The sequence below is a fragment of the Tachyglossus aculeatus genome, chromosome 25 (assembly GCF_015852505.1).
Source record: "Tachyglossus aculeatus isolate mTacAcu1 chromosome 25, mTacAcu1.pri, whole genome shotgun sequence".
NCBI classification, from domain to species: domain Eukaryota; kingdom Metazoa; phylum Chordata; class Mammalia; order Monotremata; family Tachyglossidae; genus Tachyglossus; species Tachyglossus aculeatus.
The window spans coordinates 18168129-18195215 of NC_052090.1; the positions used below are offsets into that span (position 1 = coordinate 18168129).

At 44.8% G+C, this 27087-nt stretch overlaps 1 protein-coding gene across 2 annotated transcripts in view; it reads right to left on the bottom strand.

Annotated features, from left to right (window-relative positions):
* NSMAF (neutral sphingomyelinase activation associated factor) overlaps nucleotides 1–27087 on the bottom strand; it is a 58332-nt gene that overhangs the window by 11729 nt on the left and 19516 nt on the right. Inside the window, exons 6-22 of one of the 2 annotated variants that reach the window (XM_038766621.1) lie at nucleotides 24469–24519; nucleotides 22720–22791; nucleotides 20249–20296; nucleotides 20085–20137; nucleotides 15942–16071; nucleotides 13099–13170; nucleotides 10922–11030; nucleotides 9150–9176; nucleotides 7315–7491; nucleotides 5853–5932; nucleotides 5191–5281; nucleotides 5033–5096; nucleotides 4804–4855; nucleotides 3249–3369; nucleotides 2599–2730; nucleotides 2406–2448; nucleotides 1352–1515 (exon numbers count right to left, since the gene is read on the bottom strand). In XM_038766621.1, coding sequence (XP_038622549.1) covers nucleotides 1352–1515; nucleotides 2406–2448; nucleotides 2599–2730; nucleotides 3249–3369; nucleotides 4804–4855; nucleotides 5033–5096; nucleotides 5191–5281; nucleotides 5853–5932; nucleotides 7315–7491; nucleotides 9150–9176; nucleotides 10922–11030; nucleotides 13099–13170; nucleotides 15942–16071; nucleotides 20085–20137; nucleotides 20249–20296; nucleotides 22720–22791; nucleotides 24469–24519 — 1486 coding nt within the window. The remainder of the gene's footprint in view (nucleotides 1–1351; nucleotides 1516–2405; nucleotides 2449–2598; nucleotides 2731–3248; nucleotides 3370–4803; nucleotides 4856–5032; nucleotides 5097–5190; nucleotides 5282–5852; nucleotides 5933–7314; nucleotides 7492–9149; nucleotides 9177–10921; nucleotides 11031–13098; nucleotides 13171–15941; nucleotides 16072–20084; nucleotides 20138–20248; nucleotides 20297–22719; nucleotides 22792–24468; nucleotides 24520–27087) is intronic. The other variant, XM_038766622.1, reaches the window with a different exon arrangement.

Here is a 27087-nt window from a genome sequence, read left to right on the forward strand (position 1 = left end):
TAGCTAGCCATGGTTTCCTGATGAAGAAGGCTATAATTGAACTGAAATAAGCAAAATCACAAGCTCGTCTCACTGGCAAGAAGAGAGCGGCCCATGGGTCAGAAAGGCTAGTATCCACTGTGTAGTTAGTTAACTGTCTTGAAACCACTTGAGGGCTTTTGAAGAGTTGAGGAAAAGAAGTGGAAATAGGGTCACAAGCAAGGAAACGGACCTTCCTCGCCTTTCCTGGGCACCCTGCTGGCACTAGACTTTCAGAGCCGGCCCAACTCAGTCGGCTTTGAGAAACCTAGGGTTCAAACTGCCCAAGTCCTATTTTTTTTTTTTTTTTTTAAAGACTTGCTTGACCAAGCAATCGAGACAGTAACTGAGGGTGAGAGCAGCTGTGGCTCCTCGAGTATCCTGGCCCAGTTCTGGCCCTGGGGGACAGCAGCACTCAGAAGGGGAGGTAAATAAACGGACAGGCACCTCACCTAGTCCACCCAAAACAATCAATGGTATTTATTCAGCGCTTACTGTGTGCAGAGCACTGTACTAAGAGCTTGGCAGAGTAAAGTACTCTGAGTTAGGAAACACATTCCCTGCCCACAAAAAGCTTTACAGTCTAGAAGGATGGAACAGTCTGTTTGGGATGGAATGCTCTAGGGGTATAGGGAACCTTAGAACACAAGGCGGATGTCTCTCTACACAGTAAGCGCTCAATAAATACGATTGATTGATTGATATCAGGAGGGATGACGGACTTCCTGGAGCATGAGCTTTCCGTAACGAGGGGCCCGGCAGGAACATAACCCCTGTGTTCCCAGAGAACTGGCTGGACCTGTTGGTTTTTAGGTTGGTCTTATTCTCCTTCTGAGCTGAGATTGAAGGGGAAGGAAACTAAAACAAAGTAAACACAGATTTAGCCTCCTCCTCCTTCCCACTCACTGCCTAGTCTAGAGCAAGCAGACAGCAGGACAGCAGGAGGGGTGGTCCCCGAGGTGGTCTGTTTGAGCAGAGAAACTACTCTGCCAGTTGGCTGGATCCTTCAGAGCCAGGGGACCTGGGCTGGAGCCCCCATTGGAGGCTCTAACCCCAACATAGGGGGGTCCGAAGACCCGAACCGGCAGCCCAGTGTAAAGAGAACACTCCCAACCCTTAGTACAGTGCTCTAAGCCTAGGAAGTGCTCAGTAAATACTATTGATGACTGACTGACTAAATCCTGGCTGCACAGCACTAACGGCCCTCTGATCTCCTTCTAAGGAATCTGGGGAGTCTTCCCTCGCTCCCCCATGGGCTCTCCCTTCCAGTTGTGCCCAAACCAGCTGGAATAAGAAACGAAGCGTGAAGCCAATCATCCCTTTGCAAACTCACCAGGGGAATCGGCAATGGAAGTGTTGTAACTGGATGTTTGGGATGAACTCTTGAACTTCGGGGTGATCCTCCGAGGGTGTGGAATGGAAAACAGCTGTTTGGGTGTCTGCCCGAATTCCAGGATCTGGGTCAGCATGGCCACTTTCTCATCGGGGTCTTCGATGCTTCCAGGGAAAGCACAAAACCAAATGAGAAACTGGGTTCACACAGTGAGGTTCAACCAACCCTTTCATTCATTCATTCGTTCAATTGTACTTTTGGAGCGCTTACTGTGTGCAGAGCACTGTACTAAGCACTTGGGAAGTACAAGTTGGCAACATATAGAGACGGTCCCTACCCAACAATGGGCTCAAAGTCTAGAAGGGGGAGACAAACAAAACATGTGGACAGGTGTCAAGTCATCAGAAACCCTAAAAATGATGGCATTTATTAAATGCTTGCTATCTGCCAGGCACTGTGCTAAAAGATGGGTTACACACAAGACAAACTGGGGAACAAAGAAGTGACTTGCCCAAGGTCACACAGCAGGCAAGTAGCAGAAATGGGACTAAAAGCAGTCTGAGAAGGTGCTCTGAGAAGCAGCGTGGCCTAGTGGAAACAGCACTGGCCCGATGGCCTGGAAGTAAGGAGACCTGAGTCCTAGTCCCAGCTCCACCAGTTGCCTGCTGAGTGACCTTAGGCAAGTCACTTAACTTTTCTGTACCTGTTTTTCCTTGGCAGTCAAAATAGGGATAAAATACCTGGCCTCCCTCCCCAATAGACTGTGAGCCCCATGTGAGACAGGGATGGTGTCTGATCTGATTGTATCTACTCCAGCACTTAGGACAATGCTCGATACATAGTAAGCGCTTTAACACCACAACTATTATTGTCTTCTTCATCGTTAACTCAGATCTCCTGACTCCCAATCCTGGGCTGAAGATTAATTCCTGAATTTGACTTTTGAGTGGTCATAAGACAATAACAAGAACATAGTTTCCCCTCCCAGCGGAGAGGTCACTTGTGAGTATCAGTGAGTTGTCCAAGCAGAAATTCTATCCCCAGATGTCAGTACCTGTACAGGTCAACGCCTCCCTCGTAGGTCAGGGGATGGAATACTGAAAGGAGAGAGAGACAGAGAGAGATATGAAGGCGGGAAATGGTACTGTGACCATTCTTCCAAACCCCAGAAGCCCTTCGGAAAGAAGCTTTCTTCCCTCGGCTTCCATTCACATTACATAGTTTCTACCCAGCTGTGTGTGACGTACCATTTCGGGCCCCAACCGCTTCGCTTCCTTTTTGCTTGTAGCCAAAGATGAGGTCAATCCATTCGTGAAGATGCTCTGACACGTAAGGGCTTTCTAATGCATCTTTGCTTTTCTGAAGGAAGTCCTCGGGGCCTGAGGATAAACAACAGTCTAACTGGTTCTTCAAACTTGCTCTTTTCTTCCCTCTCCTTCTTCACCTCCATAAAAGGGCAGCTACAGAAAAGATTCATCACCCCCCTTTCCACTGTCCCCAATACCACCTCATTCATTCAATCATATTTATTGAGCACTTACTGTGTGCAGAACACTGTACTAAGTGATTGGGAGAGTACAATACAACAATAAACACACACATTCCCTGCCCACAACAACTTTACAGTCTAGAGGCAGTTAGCGAAAGAGCCATCCTAAAACAAGGAGCAAGAATACCTTCCACAAAACAATTCTCAGGGTACTATCCGTCACTTTTATCAATTCTGGCGTTCCACAGATTTTGAACAGGACTCTAATATTTTCCACCCCTGGTGTAAGACAAGCGAATTGCCCTTATATTCAGAAAAAGCCACAACGGCAATTCATGTGAGGCCCTTGTGAAAACCATCCCTTTCAGCAAAGCATTTCCGTTTCCATACTTGGTTGGGGCCATTTACCTGAAGCCCAGGGTGGAAGTTCCACATCATCGACCATTTTTCCTCCTTGCCTCTTCCCCAAATCCAACTTTGAGTGATTGGCTAAAAAGCTGAAGTCATCACCATAGAACTCCGGAATCAACTGGAATCAATATTTCAAGGAGGGGGAAAAAAAAATCCACGTCTTAGGGGCAGTCAAAGATCCTGGCCCAGCCTGTGCAGGACAATGTCAACTTGAAAAATTTTTGGCTGAATCAAAGCCATATTAATATCACATCTCTACCAAGAAGTCTTCCCTGACTAATCTCTCTTCTCCCCGCCCCATTTTCCCTCCCTTCTGCATCACTTATGCACTTGAGTCCAATCTCAGCTCTGCCACTTGTCTGCTGGGTGACCTTGGGCAGGTCACTTCACTTCTCAGTTACCTCATCTTTAAAATGGGGGTTAAGACTGCAAGCCCCATATGGGACCAAAATCCAAAATGACTGGATCCAAAATGAGTTGCTTGTATACACCCCAGCGCTTAGTACAGTGCCTGACACATAGTAAGTGCTCAACAAATACCATCATTATTATTATTATTATTATTATTATTACCCCCTAAGCACTAAGGTACTCACCCCAAATAATATATGTACAGATCCTTATACTACATTGCTTCCCCTATCTGTATTTATTTATCTGTATCCCTTAATGGTAGGGATTGTGCCTCCTACTCTTCTACTGTACTCACCCAAGCACTTACAGTACTCTGCATTCAATAAACACCATTGATTGATTTCCTTAAAAGGTAAATGCATTCTGTCATTACTATTATTGTATTTATTAAACACTTACTATGTGCCAGCGCTGTTTCAAACTCTGGGGTAGATGCAAGTTAATCAGGTCAGACACAGTCCCTGTCCACATGAGGCTCACAGTTGAAGGGGGACAGAGAACAGGTATTTCAATCCCATTTTACAGCTGAGGTAACTGAGGCCCAGCAAAGTTAAATGACTTGTCCAAGGTCACACAGCAGGCAAGTGGTGGAGCCAGAAGTGGAGTTCAGGTCTCCTGCCTCCCAATGCTGTACTCTTTCCACTAGGATAAGGCAGTTTACTACTGTTGTATTTTACTGCAGTTCACCATGAACGAAATGAAGCGTTTAGGCTTGGGCCATGCAAACAGGGCTTTTTTTTTTGGTTTGTTTCTCTAAAATTACATCTTTGTGAGAGCCTTCCTATTGGCCCAGGTGCCTTTCAACTGGGACTTCCCTACTCCCAGCCCCTCCCCGCATCCCTGCCAGGATCAACCCGCCTGTACTCTGTGACAAGGAGGATGAGAGGGGAGTGCTTAAAAAAAAGTCATACAGCAGAGATTAGCTTTCTTAGATAGGACTGGTAGTACAAGGCTCCAGAAGTATCCATCTTGTTTGCTTTCAAGAGATCACTCCCTATTTGGGACTGCTTTACCTTGCAAATGAAATTTTCCCTTAGAAAATTTCTGTCAAGATACACTTTGGGTCCTGTGCAAATTAGGCCTATATAGATGACAGATGATATAGATGACAAATGGTTAACTTCATCTGTTTTCTCACCTCCTTAAAATCAGTGGCACCGTCCAAACAGTTCTTCCATGTTTCTGCAATACTAAATTGGAGACAGTAAAGGGAATTAACAATTGAGAAACCATGTACTTGTCAGAACTTGAATCTGTTAGATTTGGGGTACGCCAACATTTAGGAGCAGGTGGGGTCTAAATGTTTTATCACCACCTCATAAAAAAAAATAATAAAGCTCAGGGAGAAGCAAGCATTCAATATCCACCTGTTAAACATTCTGTCTGCATGATCAAATCTTCCGTTCTGTAGACACAGCATGTATTCAGGGGCTGGGGAGAAAGGTAAGATGGTCAAATCAGAGCATCAGTGGGGAAGACTAAGGTCTGGTACGCTTAAGCAGAGATGATAAAAAGCGAACCATACCAATTCGAACGAGATAAAAAAGAACATAACCGGGAGAAGAGTAGTGGCTCCCATACATGAACTTTGGCTCCGGCATTTCCCGATAGCGAGTCTGTAACAGAGAGAAGAGAGCATCGTTGGAGTCATCTATGAAAAGGTACAAACATGCTTGATGCTAAAACACACGTCTGGTGGTGGGCCTTATAAAGGGCCCAATGTGCTCTGCTTCTGCAGATGCTGTACTCACTGAGGGATATGGGGGACAGGAAAGATGAGGGCAGTTGGGCAAGAGGAAGGATGATGGGAAATGGGGGTGGAGCCAGGGAGAACTGCACAGGCCAAAGTTTTCCAAATTTCATTTGATCCCCAAGTGTTCTACTTGCAAGGCTGTGGGCAGCACAAATACCTAGACTTCCCTCAAAACTCAGCCTTGAAAATAGCCCCCACACTTTCCTCCAAAAACAAACAAAAAACGCTTAAGGCCTCTGGCTCTTTACTATCTCTGAAGTGGAGCAGACATGATGCACTGCAGGAGTGGGAGGAGGGAGGAGTTGGAAATTGTGCAGTGCCTTTTCTCCCAGCCATGTCTCCCTGTTCCCTTGGCAGCCAGCTTTCTAGGGCAGAAAACAGAGCAAATAGTTCAAGAAACCATTTTGAGAGCAAGGATCCCAGACTCCACTTACCAATAACCTCTCCAGCCTTTCCTTATTTAGTGCACCTACTGGTTTACCAAGATCCCGGAAGGTTTCAGGATTTGACAGATCTATAATGAGAAAACACAAAATACAAATTGGGCTTCTACTCTCAGTTTACTTCTACAGAGCAAAACCAGGTCACAAATGCATGCCCATTTCCTCTGCTTCTGGCAAAAAGGAAGGTCACTGCTGGGCAGACCCTACAGATAAAAACATTCCCTCTGGATATGTCACTGCCGGGTGGGATGGCTGCATATGAATCAACATCTACTTAAATTCATGTCCTCTGGGGACACAAAAAGGGTCACCATGAACTAGGACCCCAGGCAGAGAATATTGCTTCCAATTTTTTAAGGAAAGAATGGGTTATTTATCAGTCAGTTGCTCCCCATGGTTCATCCTATAGATGTTTGCACAGATGCACCTCTGGGAGGTAAATTATCTGGCACAGCTGTACCCTTGGGGAAGCTGCCTCTCTTTTAGGTTTGGGTTTCAGAGGTGAACCAACAACCCCTTGTGGAAATTCACTCATCTTCCCAAATGAGCAACTTAAGCAGAATCTCAGTAGGCGGAGCAGGTAACAAGGAATGATGGTCCGTCACAACAGGACAACCCTACATTGGGTTTTGATTTGGTCTGGGGATCGGAACACCCAAACAGCTGCAGTATTGTGAACTGAAACCAGGAAATGGAAAACAAGGAGGACAGAGCAAACGTTTTAGGGCTAAGGCAAGACAGAGCCCCCAGGCAATGCTGTATCCCAGATAAAGGCTGGGAGCAGGTCACCTCAGATGGACCAGCAGGAAAGCACTGCAATGGAGAAAGTACAGACTCTCTCTGAAAAGAGGCTTTTTGAGGATTGACAGGCAAGGAGGGCAAAGTCAATACAAGGCTCTGCACATGTTAAAACATGACTTCATTACAAGGGTCCCAGTCTCTCTCTTTCTCTCTCATACCTCACAAGCAAATTTCACCATTTGCAGCATCTTCTGTTCTGTTAATATAAACTGCCCCCCAGCCACCACAGTTTTTCAAACTCACAAACAGGAAGGCACTACATAGTACTCTGTGGACATCAAAAGTTTTGCTGCCTCACTACTTTTCAACAAGCTTATCTTACAGGCAGAAGTGCATCTTGCCATGAAAGTTTTGCAGTAAAACTCTCAGATGACCAGTGCTGGGCCATGGCCAATTAAAAGGAGATTAAATTCTTCAACTAGATTTAAAAGAAAACCACAACATCTCACAGGAATGAATGCAGTAACTCTGGAAAATAAATTCTTCCCCTGTTTAAGAAGCATAGTATACTGAGCCAAACTTTGCTCGTTATCTGAAACCCACACCTAGAATTGAACCCTCTAGCTATTTAATAATAATAATAATAACAATAATAATGGCATTTATTAAGTGCTTACTATGTGCAAAGCACTGTTCTAAGCGCTGGATTTACCTAACTCCGCACTGGTATAATCGTTTATTATCCAGGGAAACACGGGATACTGGGATAGGTCATTGCAGCTGCGATCGGCCAGATTGTTGAGGTGAAGAAGATACTGATAGTTGGAGATATGCCCGCGCTGCCACTGAAGCATGTAACTCTCTGCTGTATGTTCTGCAATGTGGTTTTCTAAAGGGAGGAAAGAAAATAAACATCAGGCTATAAAAGATGCCTCTTCAAACATCATGCCATCACCTAGGACCCATAAAAGCAGAATCTTTACCAGTTTTGCCAGCAGATTGTGACCAAATCAGGGTGGCAACTCTTCTCCTTATTACGTCAACTCTCCATCAAGCCCCACACCCAGGATCAGACTCCAACTTTACATTACTGGTGGAGAATTCCCTGAGTCTAGACTCTAAAGCTAAAGCAGCCAAGAAAGTTCCTCTTCACGGTAAGCATTGTTAGCAAAATCAAAGGAAATACAGCATTTCCTTGTTTGCTTTCTTTGCTGGGATGGGAGTTGGTCCGCCCAGGTTAACTCCTTTGCACCGGGGAAAGAGGCAGTAAGAAGAAAGCGGCTTTCAAAAGAAATCAAGTGAGAGAGAGGTTCCTCCCCTCACCCACCCGCATCAGGTAGGGAATACTGCCCCACAGGCACCATATGTAACAAAGGGAACTGGTGGGCCCTGGTGGAGGATGATTGGGTTATCCGCATTATCCGAGACACTTAGTACAGTGCTCTGCACACAGCAACTGCTACTGGATTAGCCCCTGGAAAAAGGTATTCAGAGAGAAGGGGGTAAACACGGCCCTTTAGATACTGCAAATGCATCCAAATGGGGGAAGTGCCACAATTCAAAAGGTCTAGCCCTGACACGTACAAATCTGTAATTTATTTGTTTTGATGTCTGTCTCCCCCTTCTAGACTATAAGCTCATTGTGGGTAGGGAATGTGCCTGTTTACTGTGGTACTGTACTCTCCCCACACAGTAAGCGCCCAATCAATACGGTTGAATGAATGAATGAATGAATAATCCCGCCTTGACCCCTGAGAACAGGAGGTATCTGCAAACTGTTCAGCCCCGTCCTGATAGAACTCTTAGGACCACTGGGAATTGCTCTCCTGGGGATCTGAACATAGAGGGTCTTGAGACCCTATGTTTTTATAGGCCAGGGGGGATACCAGTCCATAGCCCTGGCATGACAGGCAATTCTCAGGACCTTGGAACTGGTCCAGAAAACAGTGGCACCCCATTGTAGAAGGAAAATGGAGATACACTCCCACAGAAATCACCCTGGTCATCCCCCACTGGATGGATTCCTCCATTGGGCCCCGGAGACGAGATGCCTGACCACGGGTCATTCATCTCTTCCTTGATCCTTTGAGCAGCTGAACAAGCAAGCAGCCCTGGCAGTAAGTGCCCCGGGAAGCAGGAGGGGAAAAGGGAGAGGAAGAGGCCACAGGGCAAGCAAAGACTGCAGACACTACAGAGAGGCAGGCAACAATTCTCGCACATTCAGGGTCCTGAACGAACATGTCCATTGACAGGCAGGGAAAGGACTCAGGTTCATTATATGGTAGATTGTTAAAGCTGGTGAATATTCTTCAAAAAAAAATAAAAAGAAACCAGCCTGGGATACAACGAGTATATGGATTCAAATAAGGCTTTTAGGGCAAAAAAAAAAAAAAAAATCCTTAAAATGCTTTTCCCCCTCTAAATGAATAGGGCGAGGTCTTCGTTTTGGGGAAAGGACCTGGGAAGTGTCAAGAAATGAATAAATGCGCATGGAATGAAAAATAACGTTCATCCACAGTTTTGGACAGAAGGGTTATTAGGACTCACCATCAAAGTTGGGTTTTTGGTTGCAATCTTGTTATTTAGAAAAATAAAATGAGAAGACAAATGAAAATCAGTGGAGGAAGGAAAATAGAGCTCCAGAAGAGGCACGGAAACTTCTCAACAGTCACATTAACAAGATCTAAGTCAATCTGAATGATCCTCACCAGTGATTCCCAGACTATTTTGACTGGTGGCTCCTCACGTCTTAATCGTCACAGTGGGATGAGGTTCCTTACATGACCTCCATTAAGCCGCAGAGTCAAAGAAGGAGCCTGACCAAATGGAAAGAGCATGGGCCTGGGACCTGAGTTCTAATCCTGGCTCCACTACGTGCCTGCTGTGTGACCTTGGGCAAGTCACTTAACTTTTGTGCCTCAGCTTCCTTATCTATAAAATGGGGATTCAATAATTCAATACCTGTTCTCCCGTCCTCTTAGGCTGCGAGCTCTGTGTGGGACAGGAACCGTGTCTACTCTTTTTCTGATTTTGCCTATACCCTAAGTGTTTAGTACAGTGCTTGGCACATAGTAAGCACAATTATTAAGGAGACCACAAATGGCAGGGAGGAAGGGGTTAGACTAAAGGGTCAAACTCAGAAGCCACAATATACCACTGCCCTGTTTAGGAACCACTAGTTTGTAGACTAGAGAAGCAGCATGGCTCAGTGGAAAGAGCCCGGGCTTTGGAGTCAGAGGTCATGGGTTCAAATCCCAGCTCTGCCAACTGTCAGCTGTGTGACTTCGGGCAAGTCACTTCACTTCTCTGGGCCTCAGTTACCTCATATGTAAAATGGGGATTAAAACTGTGAGCCACCAGTGGGACAACCTGATAACCTTGTAACCACCCCAGCGCTTAGAACAGTGCTTTGCACATAGTAAGTGCTTAACAAATAACATCATTACTATTATTATTATAGACTGAAACAAAATATCAGGGGTTTAATCCCACTTTGTGAAGTAGGATACTAGAAGCATAGCCTCCCTTAAAGCAAAAGACCTCACTCCCAGGTTGGAATTCATATTCATTTAATTCTTCTTTTACCTCTTGTATAACAATAAATTAAATCGACCACCAGGTCACTAAGCTTCTCACTCACCTTTTTCTTCCTTTGGGAAAAAACAGTCAATTGTTACCCACTGCTAACACCCATCGGTAGGAATAATTAACTCTGACCATTCAATTTAATTCATCTTTTCTCTTCCAATATTTCTATTTTTAGAGCGCAAAAAGTTATCATTCTACATTTCTGCAGGTCTGAACTAAGGAGTGTACTGGAAGTCTTACCTCTGGTCTGAGAGAGTTACCCATCAAAAATGAGGTCATGGTCAATAAAAACAGCAAGACTCCAATCAAGAGAAACACTGAAATGGGAGATCCTTGCCAGGACAAACCCACTCCCTTCCCCACCTTCTCCTTTGCTTATTTGGTCATGATCATTTAAAACTATCACCAAAGAAGAAGAACTGAGACTTTGGTTTTTAGTAAGTGGACGATATCAGACCAACCAAGATCAGTTTGTTAAGAAGTACACACTCAAGCGACATACTGTCAGCCCTGGAGGTAAATGTGATAGGGCCAACTAAAGAAAAAGGAACAGTTTAAACCCACCTTGGTTGAGTAGAAATTTGTTATCAAGGGAACTAGTGGTATTGTTTAGTAAGAAAAGCAGCAGACACAGATGTTGTTTTAAGCATTTTTTACCCTCCCTCCTCCAGTTCCTTGACCAGAACTCTCTTCTTTCAAAGGAAGGACATAGGAAATAGTGGACTTCAAACCTAGATACGTTGCAATGTAGAAATAAAGCTCATCTCGCTCTTTAGATTCATAGAACTTCAGGTAGATGTCAGAACACAGGTCATCTTCTGTGCAAAATACTTCTAGGCCCTGTAAATTCAAAGAAACTCCATCACAAGCCAAACCTTCTTCAGTTCATTGAACAATTTTAAAAATCCTTCCTTCAATTAAGCATTTCAATTTCTTACTTTCAAGATTTACTTTGTCCCCATGATTTAGTAAAATTTGGTTTGTTTAATGGTTTTCATTATATTATAAATTAAAGGCAGGAAGTTGCTATACCTTAGCTTTTTGGGAAGAACCATGGCCTAGCGAACAGAGTCCTGGAAGTCAGAGGACCTGGGTCCTAATCCAGCCTCTACCACTTGCCCGCCTATGTGACCTTGGACAAGTCACTTAACTTCTCTGTGGCTCAGTTTCCTCAACTGTAAAATGAGGATTCGATGCCTGTTCTCCCTCCTACTTGGACTGTGACTGCCGTGTAGGACGGGGACTGTGTCCGACTTAACTTGTATCTTCCCCAGAGCTTAGAACAGTTGCTTGGCAAATAGTAATGTCTGTCTCCCCCTCTGTTATGTTGTGTTTTAATGTTTCATCACTCCTGATGGATCTGTAATCAATCCCTTCTCCCATCTGTGTATTCTCTCCCAGAATTTGGTGCATTGCTCTGCACACAGTAAGCACTTAATAATAATAATTGTGGTATTTCTTAAGTGCTTACTATGTGCCAAGCACTGTTCTAAGCACTGGGATATACAATGTAGTCAGGTTGGCTCACAGTCTTAATCCCCATTTTACAGATGAGGTAACTGAGGCCCATGGAAGTGAAGTGACCTCCCCAAGTTCACAGAGCAGACCAGCAGCAGAGCCGGGATTAGAACCCATGACTTTCTGATTCCCAAGCCCATGCTCTATCCCCTATGCCATACTACTATTATTACTACTACCTCTACGCTTAGTACAGTACTTTGCACACAGTAAGCATGCAGTAAATACTACTACTGACAGAAACAGTTGCCATGATTCCTGCTCTCTTGGAATTTACAATGTATACTTAATGCAAATTAACCTCAAGTAAGAATATGAGCAATAGCTAAGAAGTGCTAAGGGTGGTTGTTGGATGGATTCAAACTGGGAAAGAGGAACTTCAATCCGGGAAGACCTCCAGGAGGACGGGGGTTTTCAGGAGTTCTTTGAAGATGGGGAGAGCTGTGGCCTGGAAGATATAGGAAGAAGGAGTTCCAAGCAGAGGAAAGGGTGTGAACAAGAAGTTGGAGGTGGGAGAGTAGACAGCAAGGCACAGCAAGGTTAGCTTGGGGAGGAACAAAGAGGAGGAGCTGGAGTCTAGTGGGAGAAGAGAATGAAGAAGCAGTAAGTGGGAGAGAGCTGATTGAAAGCTTTAGCGCCAAGGGTCAGGAGTTTCTGCTTGATGAGAAAAGGAATGGGTAGTCATGACAGATTTTTGTAGAGTGGGAAGAGCCATGGGAATGAGTGGGAATGAAGACCAATGAGGAGATGGAAGCAGTTGACTGGATCGGGGAGGTGGCCACTTGGCTGGAGAAGAAAACATTCAGGAAATGTTGTGGAGAAAAAACTAGCAGGATTTAGTGACAGACTGAATGTGATAGCTGAATGACAGTGAGGCGTTTGCCCTGGGGGATTTTGTGCTCATTTTTTTCCAGCCCATCTCTTGGTACCCTGATCTCCAAGAAACCTCTTCTTGAGGAGAGTAACCCCTCTCCTAATGGCCAAGCACCAGGCTAGTCTGTCTACCGCTGTTGTCTTCTACCAGGCTGTAACTAGACTACATGGTTAGAGTACATACTCCCCTAGCCTTCAAATTAATTCTTCTCCCCTCCCTGAAGATGATACAGCAATTATTACAAAAGAAGCAGTGTGGTCTAGGGGAAAGAGCAAGGACCTAGGAGTCAGAAGGACCTGGGTTCTAATCCTGACCACCACTAGTCTGCTGTGTGACCTTGGGCAAGTCACTTCACATCTCTGTGCCTCAGTTACCTCATCTGCGAAATGGAGATTAAGACTGTGAGCCCCATGTGGCACAGGGACTGTGTCCAATCTGATTAGATTACGGTGCCTGGTACAGAGTAAGTGCTTAACAAATGCCATAAAAGGAAAAAAAAACAAAAAACTAGCTCACCATAGGCATGAGGCCATGTCTCCTTTTGTAAATCCGGCGAACGTCTTGGAGTGTTATTTGGACTACTGGTTTCTTTCAAGAGAAAAAGCAGCTCAGGTTAAGCAGAGATAAACAAAATCCAATCCCCCTCCCTCCGCAAGGCAGTCATCCGTGTGTCTACATAAAGAACAAGCCAGAATCCCATCAATCCGAAATGATTAAACAAGAGGAATAGTATGGGAGAACTTTTCTACCTCATTGATTCCATTTACCTGCCCCTGTATGAAGATTATTTTTCAATTACTGGTCTGCCTTTAACTCTGAATTATGGCCCAGTGCCTCAGTGTACACACACCCAGCTAACCTTTGCAGCCTCCAAACAACTTTTATTCCCATGAGTTTTAAAAGCAAAAACTCAACTTTTTGCTGCTCCTACAAAGTACACTCAGTTCTGTCAGAGCACGTGTTTTCTTGACATACTTTAGCTGGAACCCTGATGGGGAGAGGTACTCGACTTTTTTTTCCAACTCCATGCATCTGTCTGGCTAGGACATTACGATACAATAAGAAACAGTCAAGGCTCACATATTACAAAGCAACTTTTCCTTAATGCAAAGTTCTTGGAGAAAATCCTCCCCAAGTTTCTGGAGAACCAGCAGCAGAGGAACAGTCGCGTTAACCAACTGCCACCTAGTGAACATTATCCTTAAAGCAGAACTTTCCTTTCTGGAAAAAAAATTTCACTGGACTCTCATTCAATCAACGGTAATAATAATAATAGTAATGTTGGTATTTGTTATTTATTGAACGTTTACTGGGTGCACAGCACTGTCCTCTATGTTTGGAAAAGTACGATACAGAGTTGATAGACAAGATCCTTGCCTCCAAAGAGCTTCTAGCCTAGAAGACTCATCTCAAGGCCCCCTAGTTGGAGCTTTTCTGGGTTTTCAAGAGAAGAGGGCTCTTCTGGTTGCCGCCTTGACAGACCCAACTGCGTCATCGGAACTTCTTTTGCCTCATGGCCTCAAATGGGGTCACCTCTCTGCTGCTGAAAAAAAATCTCCGCAAGGCAGGCGAGACATTCAGGCTGATCTGTCCCACTCGCTCTCCGGCCTAATGGAAGGTTGCAGGGCCAGTCCCAGGGATATGACTATGTCTGGAAAGGAGGAAGCAGCTTCTCCTAAGATAACTAAACCTTCATTAGTCAGTCGAGGGGAGCTATTTTCACAGAGCCTTCTATTGGCTAAGGAGGAACTGACGAAGGTTGATACTATTTTGAGGAAGAACCAGTAACGGCAGAGAAGTGGAGTTTTTTTTTTTTTTTTAGGAATAGCTTCCCTGATTTCCCGAGAGGTGCTTAAAAATATGCAATTATGGTCATAACGTCCTGGCACAAGTTATTCCAGGAACTGACTGAACCCACAGAGAATCTCTTTGCCCAAGACTGAAACAGGTGAGTCCTAACTGGGTGTTCTGAAACGTGCAGTTCATAACACACTGAAACCTTCTAGACTGTGAGCCCATTGTTGGGTAGGGACCGTCTCTATATGTTGCTGACTTGTACTTTCCAAGCGCTTAGTATAGTGCTCTGCAAACAGTAAGCGCTCAATAAATATGATTGAATGAATGAATATAAATTTCAGCTGGAAGTAAGCCGGTGCACAGACAGCTTGTTCCAAGCACCCACTGAGAGTGTAATGCAGAAAAGACAAGATTTTTTAAAAAATACAAGACACCTGAACAAGTAAAAACGTGAACAGGGCCTCTCTCTGACCACCCCGTATCTAAACACACTGTAGCTTAAGCAGCTCATTTCTTCATAAATACATGCATTCACTCACAGACTGCAGGAAAACCTCCAAATTCTTAAGTGGCTCACAGTGAAACCATCCAACATTCCCACAAATCTTGGTTAGCGACTACCAACCTTCTATCCTTATCCAAAAAGTTCTATGCAGGAATTCCATTTCAGACCCCTGAAAACTACTGGGATCCTTGCAATCTTTTGTTAGAAGCGTGTAGGCTCCTTGTGGGCAGAAGTCATGTCTACCAACTCTATTGAATTGTACTTTCCCAATTAATCAGGCGTATTAATTGAGTGCTTACTGTGTGCAGAACACTTTAATGTATTTGGGAGAATACAATTTAACAGTTGGTAGACACGTTCCCTGCCTACAATGAGCTTACAGTCTAGGGGGGAAAAGAGACCGTAGCATAAATAAATTACAAATAAGTAAATAAGGGCGGATGCACAAGGGAGTGGAAGAAGAGGAAACAGGGGCCTAGTCGAGGAAGGCTTCTTGGAGGAGATGTGCCTTCAATAAAGCTTTCCCAAGAGCTTAGTATGGTGTTCAATACAAAATAAGTGCACAATAAATACCACTGATTGATAAAAAAAGGATGGAAACCAGGCCATGACTGGTTTGTTTCTCTTGCATAGAATTTAAAGTTGCATTAAGTTTTGAGTTCTTAAAGGGCAAGGCTCAGGTCTGAGTCCGGTTTAGTACCCTGCACGCTGTGGGTGATCAATAAAGGGCAGTTAATGCTGATCATGACAGTGGCTGCTAGCTAGTTATTTCCATTAAAATCATGCTGCCTCTTCAAAAACTAAATTCCTGAAATATACTGAAAGGGAGCGTAGCTTCAGGTTTGGTGGGGAAAAAGCTTAAAAAGAAGCTCTCCTGGGTCAGGGCAAGTTAGACCATCCAGTGTAGTGCTTCCGCTTGTAAAAACAATGATGAGGGTATTTATTAAACACTTACTATGCTCCAGGCACAGTGAAAAGCACTGGTAGAGATATGGGACAATAAGATAAGGCACAGCCCCTGTCTCGCACGGGGCTCATGGTCTAAGCTTGGACTTACAGGATAGCCATTCAGGGGCTGGAAATACAGGTTTGTGTCCGTGATGCAGACGTGCCCAGGGTTAGTCACCAGAGGAGTCACCATTTCTGCTTTACATTCCATGTGCAGAGTTTCCGAAACACTTTGAAACCTGCAAAGATAAAGTTATGAGGGACAGCGGTGAGGGGAAGCGGGGTGGGGGGGACACAGTAAGTTTAAGTGTAATTTTAAAAGAGAAAGAGATAAAGGGGATTCTCCCCAAAATTCCAAAGTCAATCAGGCACTCCCTGGTTTCCAGGCATACAGAGGCCTGGGTTTACCTGGGGAAACACCGCTGGTTGTTTGAAGATTTTCCCCAGGCTTGGCTTGAATCCAGATGGCAGTATTGGTGTTTCACAAGATGGACAGTAACGGTTAGCAGGATTTGTAATCTGCCACATTTCAGCAAAGGCAATCTGACACTGTTAGGTGGAATTGGTGCTGGCAGGCTACTTTCCCATCCTAGAGGGTGCGTCCCTATTACCTAGTCACTCTGGTCTACCTGATGCACAGAAAGCATGTTCCTGAGATGCTAGTGGCTCTGCACTGACCGCCTCTCAGCCACCTGGTCCCTGGAGATTGTCCTAAGCCCACCTGGGTGGTAGGGGGTTGGAGATGGGGTGGGGCTGGGTGTACACAAGACAGGGACAGATGAGTGAGGGGTGGGGATGGAAAAGCCCAGTGCTAGCTGTCAATCAGAGGGACGGGAGGACACCAGGGTTCCAGGGTGGGACTGGAGATAGAACGATCATTTCTGGACTCCAAAGTTTGGTCCCCGTCTGCACTTGGTACCAAATGATCAATTTGTCCCAAAAGGACTCGGGCAGAAGATGGCATAAAAGAATAGCATGGCTTAGTAGAAAGAGAATGGACCTTAGAGTCAGAAGACTTACGTTCTAATCCCGGCTCTGCCAACTGCTTGCTGTGTGACTCTGGGCAAGTCACTTGACTTCTCTGTGCCAACAGTCTCAACTGTAAAATGGGGATTCAATACTTGTTCTCTCTCCTACTTAGACAGTAAGCCCCACGTGGGACAGGGAGTAAGTCCAACCTAATCAACCTATATCTTACCATGGTGCTTAGAACAGTGTTCGACACATAGTAAGCGCTTATCACGTACCATAAAAAGTCATTTAACTTCTTTGTGCCTTAGTTACTATATCTGTAAAATGGGGATTGAGACTGTACACCTCAAGTGGGACATGAACTGGGTCCAACCTGATTATCTTGTATCTACCCCACTGTGTAGTACAGTGCCTGGCACAAAGTAACTGCTTAACAAATACCATAAAAAAAATGTCATCTCTGTACAGCAGGTTGTAATTTCCAAAACATACATACTTTGTTTTAGTTATCAGGGGCAAAGTAAAACTACTTCGAGCTATATGGTATGGGTATTTTCAGGTCAACAAATGACACTGGGATTCAATTCTGCCCAAATTCAAACATATTTAAAGGTTTTCTTTTACCTCCGATATGATGATCCAATAAACTGTGTTTGGGCCCTTCACAAAATACTAAGCATGGAAAGGGGTGAGGGAGAGGTAGTTATCTACATAAAGTTGAACTTAATTGCCACTGTAAAACACACCAATTCCAATGCAGGCTTTTAGTGACCACCCACAATTATTCAGTGATCGAGGGGAAAAAAAAATAAAGAAACGGAAACACCAATCTCCTGACATCTCAAGAGCAAAAAACAACAACAAAAACAAACAAATCTTTCCCTGCCCCGTAAACTACCCAAGACATTTCTGTCCTTTGACTCCTTTAGTATGCATAGATATTGCTCAAAAACTGTACAAAAGTAAAAGGGTATCCAAAGTCTTCCCTATTTTAAAGGTTACTATATTTTCCTGCTTCTAGAGTGAAAATAAAGCTGCAGAACAGAACGGCTTGACAATAATGAAAATGCATAATATTATAACTATAAATTTGTCTGTCTACTGATGTGCCCTCAGCCATGTAAAGTGATGCTGCAAATGTTCACTTTGGTTTCTGGAAATTTTCACATTAATAATTTATTACTGTTCTTTATAAAAGGGAGCATTTCTTGGTACCCGGCTGGTCTATTCCTTCTGACTCATTGTTATTATTATTTGGCTTCTTTAACATAAATTTACAGTAAGCCCTCCTTTCCTAAGCCCTCCTCTCCTCTTCTCCCACTCCCTTCTGTGCCGCTCTTACTTGCTCCTTCATTCATCTTCCCTCCCATCCCCACAGCTCATATGTATATATCTGTAATTTTATATATCTATTTATTTATATTAATGCCCATCCCCCCCTCTATACGGTGAGCTCATCGTGGGCATGAATGTGTCTGTTATATTGTACTCTCCCAAACACTTAGTACATGCTTTGCACAAAGTGCTCAATAAATTCAACTGAGTGAATGAATGAATGAAGTGGGTGGGGGTAGGGAGTCAAAGAAGGGGAACCACTGGGTACCAGATTGGTTTGAGTGGCATCTAGGGTATATAATGTCTTCTAGACTGTAAGCTCCTTGTGGGCAGGGAACATGTCTACCAACCCTGTTATACTGTACTCTCCCTAGGGATTAGTACTATGCTCTGCACACAATAAGCACTCAGTAAAAGTGATTGATTAATTACATCTGAGTGACATCATCATCCCCGAGTTACATGATAGCCTGCTTTCCACTAGGTTTAAAATAAGATTGAGGCTGTAGAAATCACTGCTTTGTCCAGGTGGTGATGGTGGTTATGTGAGGGAGTTGAACACAAAGCGAGCGTTACAGAAAAAATTAAATTGAAGAATGCAAGGAGTGTGTGTGTTTATGCGGTTCAACACAAATCCCTCATGTCTCCTTGTTTTTTCCCTTTGGAAAGCAAAGGTATTTGAGTGCCTGCTTTGAGCAGCCCACTGTACTAAGTATTTGAGAGAATATGATAAAACAGAGTTAGCGGAAATGTTCCTGTGCATATCAACCTTACAGTCTAGAGAGAAAAGCAACACACATTTGAATTTTGCTGGACAGTGACATGGAATATCCCATTTCCTTCTGTTGCTCAAAAGTTAAACTTCCAGTTGTTTGGAGGGCCACAGATAACAAGCCTAGCAAGCCCGATTCCGACACCCGGCAGAGCAGGTCAGAAGGCTGTTTCAGGCCCGGGAGGAGATGTCCGCATGGATTTAGAAAGAGGAAACAAAACTGGGTCTCCCACCTGACAGACACTACTTTGTCACAAGAGATGCCTCCTCATGGGGCACCAACCCAGTCATTTGGGGGAAGGGGATGGCTGGCAGCAGACCGTTGTCATCGCAATTCTCCCATTAGCAAAATAATAATAATAATAGTAATGATGATGGTATTTTTTTTAAGCGCTTATTAGGTACCAAGCACTATTCTAAGCACTGGGGTATATACAAGGTAAGCAGGTTGTCACATGTGGGGCTCACAGTCTTAAACCCCATTTTACAGATGAGGTAACTGGGACACAGAGAAGTTAAGTGGCTTGCCCAAGGTTACATAACAGCAGACATGTTATGGAGGCGGGATTAGAACCCACATCCTCTGACTCCCAAGCCCATACACTTTCCACTTAGCCATGCTGCTTCTCTAAAAGTCCCCTGTGGCAGATCCTAACTCAGCTCCAACAAGGATGTCCAGGAGGGGAACAGTGGGCGGCCCAGATGACAGGCATCTCTGCTTGAAGCACAAAATTTCTCTTGCCAACCCTTCTACCTAATGGTCCTCATTTCACATAATAACCCTATGCCAAGATGCTAGTATAGTGTGCTGCTCTGAGAACCAGATAAACTAATGAGATTAAATAAGGTCAATCATCATGCTAATGGTCACACACAGCTGTACCAGGGCCAAGCATGCAACTCAGAATCCCTGCTTGGACAAATCCTTGCTTTAAGTAGGTCAAGAGAAGCTAATCCTTGTAAAGTTATTCTTTTTTGGTCTCACAATGGAGGGCTTTCTCTATTGCTCCCAGAAGGCTCTAGAGATAATGTTGGGGGGAGCGGATAGGGGTGGTGGGGAAAGAGAAAGGAAATAATAAAAATGGTGCACATGGCAATATGTCTCTAATTACGGAAAATGGAAATTAAAGAAATGTCCCACTTTAAATCAGATCCAGGTAAAGCTCCATTTACCTGTTCTTGTCAAATGATGTTCTGGCCAAACGTGACTGCAATATAGCTGTTATCTATAAAAAAAAAAAAAAAAGGATTTTTAAAAATTTAATTGCCATGCCAAGTTATGGTTCATATGTTTTAGAATAAACAAAATGCCTCATGTACATGTTTGGGGTCCTTACCATTGCCGTTTGATCTCCCAGTTTATCAAGGCGAGAAGCTCTGTGTAGCTATTGAAGATAAAATTGCAGAAAATAACCAGCTAGTTTGGTCCTGTGTTGTTATTCTATGCTACCTATTAGAAAACAAACTACCACATTTACTCAACAGCAATCAAAAGGTTAAGTCATTTAAACCATTTAAGACTCGGCTGGGACACCACAAAAAGGGTCTGTCAGACCTAGTGTTTCTCGACGAAGTTTACATGAGCTAGGCTTTCCACCCTCAAGTAGGACTGTCCCAAAGACCTAAAGGGAAAGGTACAGCTAAGAGGTGGTTCCTCCTCTGGTCGTGGAAGTCGGTAAGGGACTATCTAGTTAATATTGACTTTATTCCCTGGGTATCCAAGGCTGTTCAAGAACAGACTCCAGTTTGGCCCACCATAAAAACACGATATGTTGTCAAGTCACAGCCTGTTTGCCCAATACAAAATGACTTCTCCCCCTAATAGTGTATTTACTAGAAAAGTATCCTCGCGGACCAGCTCGCTCGGCCCCTGTTCTCAATATCATTTCCTCCGGACTTCATGACCTGAGAGTACTAGGGTAGTGGCTGGACTCCCCACCTTTAAGCTTCATACAGCTATTTGTATCAGGCCTCTAAAGGCTGCTCCAGTTATTTCTCCTTCCATTGTCTTGGAAGCACTGGCCCTTAGTCACCCCTTAGTTACTGTTGACAGCACTACCATCCTTCCCGTCTCACAAGCCCACAGCATTGGTGTAATCCTCAACTCCGCTCTCTCATTCACCCCTCACATCCAAGCCATCACCAAAACCTGCCGGTCTCAGCTCCGCAACATTGCCAAGATCCGCCCTTTCCTCTCCATCCAAACCGCTACCCTGCTCGTTCAAGCTCTCATCCTATCCCCTCTGGACTACTGCATCAGCCTTCTCTCTGATCTCCCATCCTCATGTCTCTCCCCACTTCAATCCATACTTCATGCTGCTGCCCGGATTGTCTTTGTCCAGAAATGCTCTGGGCATGTTACTCCCCTCCTCAAAAATCTCCAGTGGCTACCAATCAATCTGCGCATCAGGCAGAAACTCCTCACCCTCGGCTTCTAGGCTGTCCATCACCTCGCCCCCTCCTACCTCACCTCCCTTCTCTACTTCTACAGCCCAGCCCGCACCCTCCGCTCCTCTGCCACTAATCAGGAGATTAGCACCATGCCTCGTTCTTGCCTGTCCCACCGTCGACCCCTGGCCCACGTCATCCCCCTGGCCTGGAATGCCCTCCCTATGCCCATCCGCCAAGCTAGCTCTCTTCCTCCCTTCAAGGCCCTACTGAGAGCTCACCGCCTCCAGGAGGCCTTCCCAGACTGAGCCCCTTCCTTCCTCTCCCCCTCGTCCCCCTTTCCATCCCCCCCGTCTCACCTCCTTCCCTTCCCCACAGCACCTGTATATATGTATATATGTTTGTACATATTTATAACTATTTATTTTACTTGTACATATCTATTCTATTTATTTTGTCAATATGTTTGGTTTTGTTTTCTGTCTCCCCCTTCTAGACTGTGAGCCCATTGTTGGGTAGGGACTGTCTCCATATGCTGCCAACTTGTACTTCCCAAGCGCTTAGTACAGTGCTCTGCACACAGTAAGCGCTCAATAAATACAACTGATTGATTGATTAAGCTCGAAGTATGAAGAATAACCAAGCCTCCATATGGTTATTTCCAGCCTGGAGGGAATGGAGGCAGTGACTGAGGTGGCTACTCTGGCAATCTCCTGCTGGTCTATGATGCTAGGCCACAGTCCCGCCACTGTGCTGCGGTCACTCTGACCACAAATAGGTTTTGAACGTAGAATTATTGTATGCACTTTGCAACATGCGGTGGCCTGCCCACCTGTTCGTTCACTGCATCCACTACTCCAGCAGATCCTCGGCCCCGAAATCTTCATGACTGGACCCAGGCAGGGAGGGGGGCAGTGGCCCTTTTTTTATAGTGAGAGACTCCATCCCTCTGGCTTTCTAACCTCAGGGTTGAGAATCTCGACAGCCCTTCAAAGGCTCTTTCTGCCACCACAATCAATCAATCGTATTTATTGAGCGCTTACTGTGTGCAGAGCACTGTACTAAGCGCTTGGGAAGTACAAGTTGGCAACATATAGAGACAGTCCCTACCCAACAGTGGGCTCACAGTCTAGAAGGGGGAGACAGAGAACAAAACCAAACATACTAACAAAATAAAATAAATAGAATAGATATGTACAAGTAATCAACACAGAGTCTGGGCCTCACACCCCTAGACTGAGCTTCCCCCTAACCACAGTAAAATGTGATTTTCCACACAAGTGACTGAGTCCTCGGGGAAGGGAAAACTCACAGTGTGTAGGGCTGTCTTCCCAGCAGCTGGACCTGAAATACTACTATTTTTTCCAGAAAAAAAAAAATCCGTTTGGGGCTATGACTGTCCCTGCCTTAGACCACTTACCTGAAGCAAAGTCTCCACAACATCCTGCACTTTCCTTGCTACGTCCAGTTCGAAGACATACTCCATTTTGCCCTGACGGTAAGAAAAGAGGTGAGAGAGTGAGAAGGGGAAAAGGGAAACACACGTGGCAGGAAGGGCAGAAGCAGCGGCAACTAGACTTTGGCGTCCCTCACTCACTAGACAGCCGTGTTGCATCTCCGGTAACCCCCGTCAACTTGTCCCATTAGACCCTCGTGGGGTTTCATTCCCATCCTGCCTTGTGGCTGGAAGGGAAGAGCCATAGCGGGAGGCCCCCACAAAGGCTAGGATGTTGGAAAGGCCGTGACGGTGGCGATCACGGTGTCTGCCACTGTGACTGTTGGACTCTGAGCTGTGAGGAGCCCGAACTTCTCCACCTCTAGCCTCAGTGCCCTACTGCTTTCCCTTGTCCTTTTCTTAATACTCATAACAATAATTCTGGTATTTGTTAAGCGCTTACTATGTGCCAAGCACTGTTCTAAGCACTGGGGTAAATACAAGGTAATCAGGTTGTCCCACGTGGAGCTCACAGTCTTAATCCCCATTTTACAGATGAGGTAACTGAGGCACAGAGAAGTTAAGTGGCGGAGCCGGGAGTAGAACCCACGAATTCTGAGTCCCAAACTCGTGCTCCTTCTGCCAAGCCACGCTGCTTCTCCATTTTCTTCTATTTCGTAGTTTGAGGGTTTCGTCTCTCCTTTTGTGTATGTCACCAGTCCCTTCTCCCCACTTTCATGCTTAGACTGTGATCCCCTTGAAGGCCAGGGGCCGTGTCTAACTGCCACTTCAGTATTCTTTCCCAGCACTTAGTTCAATGCTCTGAACACAGTAACCGCTTAAAACTATTACTAATAGTACCACCACCACCACCAGAGGGTAAGCCACATTGTAGATGGCGGTACAACCCTGAGAACCTATCGCACTGACCACCGGGAAAGCAGAGCAGAACAGGTCGGCACCAGTGCAGAAATCCCTGGGGTTGGGGGGTCCCACCCAAGGGACCACCCTCTTCAAAGTCCACAGCTGGGCTCTTCTCTGGGACGTGCTAGCATGGCTCCAGGACCCATTCTGGAGCTTGGGAAATGTGGTGGAAAACCCCAGCACCCAAGAGGAGGGTGGACTAGGATGGTGGCCAGTCAGGAGGCTCAGAAACTAAAAGCTGGGGGTGCTATCAGAACCTTTCCGCTCAAATTTCCTGGAAGCTTGGATCTGTCACTAGGAGAGGGTCAGGCTGGGCATTTTCAGTATCCCGGAAAAGCAGCAGGGCACTGGGGTTAGAGGCACTAACGTTAATCATAGCAAGAATAATAATAATAATAATAATTATCTTAGTACAGATACTAAATCTTCAAAATAAACAAGGTGATCAATGGTTGTCTGGGACAAATTTTCCCTTGTTAGATTTAGTCATCTCATTATGGGTATATTCACACTCTAAAAGTCCCCCCAGAAAGTGACCTGAAATCCATCTGATGGGTCTCTTTCTCCTTCCTGAACTTTTTGTGAACAACTAGTCTCCCTAACTGGCTAAGCAAGGATGCACATGGGTTCCAAATTTAAGTCTTGGTTCTGGCATTAGTTCCTTTGAACTTGGACTTCATTCCTGAACATACGAACATACTTCAGAGAAGATCTGCATGTGAAGGAAATGCCAACTAAATCTTGTTCCTATAGGGAAAGACTCCAAAAAGGCTAATAAAAAGACTGCAAAGAGATTAAAATTCTACTCACCCTTTCAAGTTTATACGGTGCAACAATATTATGCTCCTTAATGAAATAAACCTGAGAGGAAGCAAGTGAATAATCGTCAGAATGTTTTTGTTTCATTTTTCTCCCGTGAGTGTCAAACACATCTGTGGCTGGGAGGCTTGAGGAAAGAAGAGATTTTCCCTCTAGCTTGGAATACTTAGCAGAGCTCTTCAGATAATTACCACTCCAAAATGCACATACATATTAATTTTAGCATGGATTTAAGTCAGTGGTTCTTGCCAGGTGGAGAGTGAATCTTAAAAACCAAGTTTAGGATAGTCTTCCAGCAAAACAGAAGCAAACAAATACCAGTTGACAAAAAAAAAAATCCTGGATAGTTTAATTGCCCGTCATTAGAAAATCTGGATACATAGGAACAAAAGGCTGATTTAGATATGGCTCTCATTTTCCTACCCAGTAGTTTCTAAGCCTAACAATGGATTTTGCCTAACAGACCACAACTAGAAAAACTTGCTCTAACCTGGTACGATACTGGGAGAGAGATCTTCTGGAGTCTGGGAGAGACATGGGAAGAAGCCAAGATCGAGAATCTGCTCTGAACTTCCCTCTCTCCAGTCACCCACGTACCAACAAGCCGGGGTCAGGACATAAAACCCACCACCTGGGCTGGGAATCAACAGCAGCCCACCCGTCCTCCCACTCCGCTAGGTTGACTGGAGGCGACAGGGTGTGGGGGAGTGGAATCTGCAGAATCAGGGAGGCTTTCTTCCCTCCACTCTGCCTTCCAGCAAGATGAGACGTTTGTTGGGGCGGGGATTTATTCTGGTTGCCAAGCTTGATAATAATTTTATAGTCTGGCTTCCCAGAGAAACTAATGTCCATTTCCAGCCCATGAATCATCCTTCTCACCAATCAATTAATGGCATTTATTGAGCACTTACTTTGGGCAAAGCACTAAACTAAGGTCAATATCCTTTCCCATCAGCATCTCTTTCTCTGGTTCCCAGAGATCAACTGGACTTCAATCAATAGTATTTATTAAACGTTGTATGCAGAGTACTGTACTAAGCCATGAGAGACTAAAACACAGTGGGTAGACACTGTACAGTGGGTACACACTGGGTAGACCTGCCCACAAGGAACTAATACACCAGGGAGGAAGCAGACATTAATATAAATCACAGGTGGATATGTACAAGTGCCGTGGGGATGGGGGTTGAAAATCAAAGTGCTTTAAAGGGTACAGAATCAAGTGCACACACAATGCAGAAAGGAGAGTAAATAAGGGAAATGAGGGCTTAGTCAGGGAAGACCTCTTGGCAGAGGTATCATTTTAGTCAGGGTCTTTGAAGATGGGAAGCATGGTGATCCATCAGATATGAAGGAGTTCCGGGCCTGAGGATGTGGGCAAGGGATCACGGGCAGGATAGGCAAGATCAAGGTAGAGAGAGTAGGTTGGTGCAAGAAGAAGCAATGTGGTCTAATGGATACAGCACAATCTTAGGAGTCAGAAGGACCTAGGTTCTAATCCCAGCTCCACCGCTTGCCTGCTGTGTGACCTTCGACAAGTCATGTAACTTCTCTGTGCCTCAGTTGCTTCATCTGTAAAATGGGGATTAAGACTCTGAGCCCCATGTGGGACATGGACTTTGTCCAACCTGATTATCCTGTTCTACCCCTGGACTTGGTACAGTGCCTGGCGCATATTAAATGTAAATACCTTAAAAAATTTTAAAAAAGAGGAGCAAAGTGTGTGGGCTGGGATGAAACAGGAAATTGGTGATGTAGGGTAGAAGGGGGCGAGCTGACAATGTTTTTTAAATGATGTTAAGAGATTTCTGTAATATGGTGGTAGACAGGCAACCCCTGGAGGTTTCTGAAGAGTGAGGACACGAGCATCCTTTGCCCCAAAAGGCCAGGATGATTCTAAATCTTTCCTTGAAAGATGGGGGTCATTAATCTCATTTAAATTTCTGAAACAAGTATCCCATTTTTCGTTTTAAAATCTTGGAGACATGTCTCAGGACTATCATTAAAAATATTATATTATGTATTATCTCCCAGAGGGGGAAATGTTTGTTTCTATCGGGAAAACCCCAAACTTTAACTTCCCCTAAACTGATTCTAAAAGTCTGCCTGATCAGCTAGCGGACAGACGTCACATTCTCAGCTTGTGCCTCATTTCAATGAGTGAAAAGTTCATAAGCCTTGAATGCTCTGAGCCTAGAATTTGATCTCAGAGAAGATAGGAATTTACCTAGGACAAGGTCAGGAAAAGCAAGTAAAGTGACACAAATTGCTAAACTGCAAGTTTTTTGAGGGAAGACTGGGTTTTACAACTGTTTTGTACTCTGCACACAGTAAGCTCTCAATAAATGCAATCAAAGGACTGGTTATAAGGCCAGGACCTTTGAGAGTCAGATGCCCAAGTGGTGCCCTGGTCAGTTAGAGGGCAAGGTTGGGGATCCACTGGTCTTGCGTACGCTACATGCCAGTGGATAGAGCACAGCCTGGAAGTCAGAAGGATCTGGGTGCTAATCCTGGCTCCACCACTTTGCTGGTGATTGCACGTGACTGTGCCTCAATTACCTCACTTGTAAAATGGGGATTGAGACTGAGCCCCACGTGGGACGTGGACTG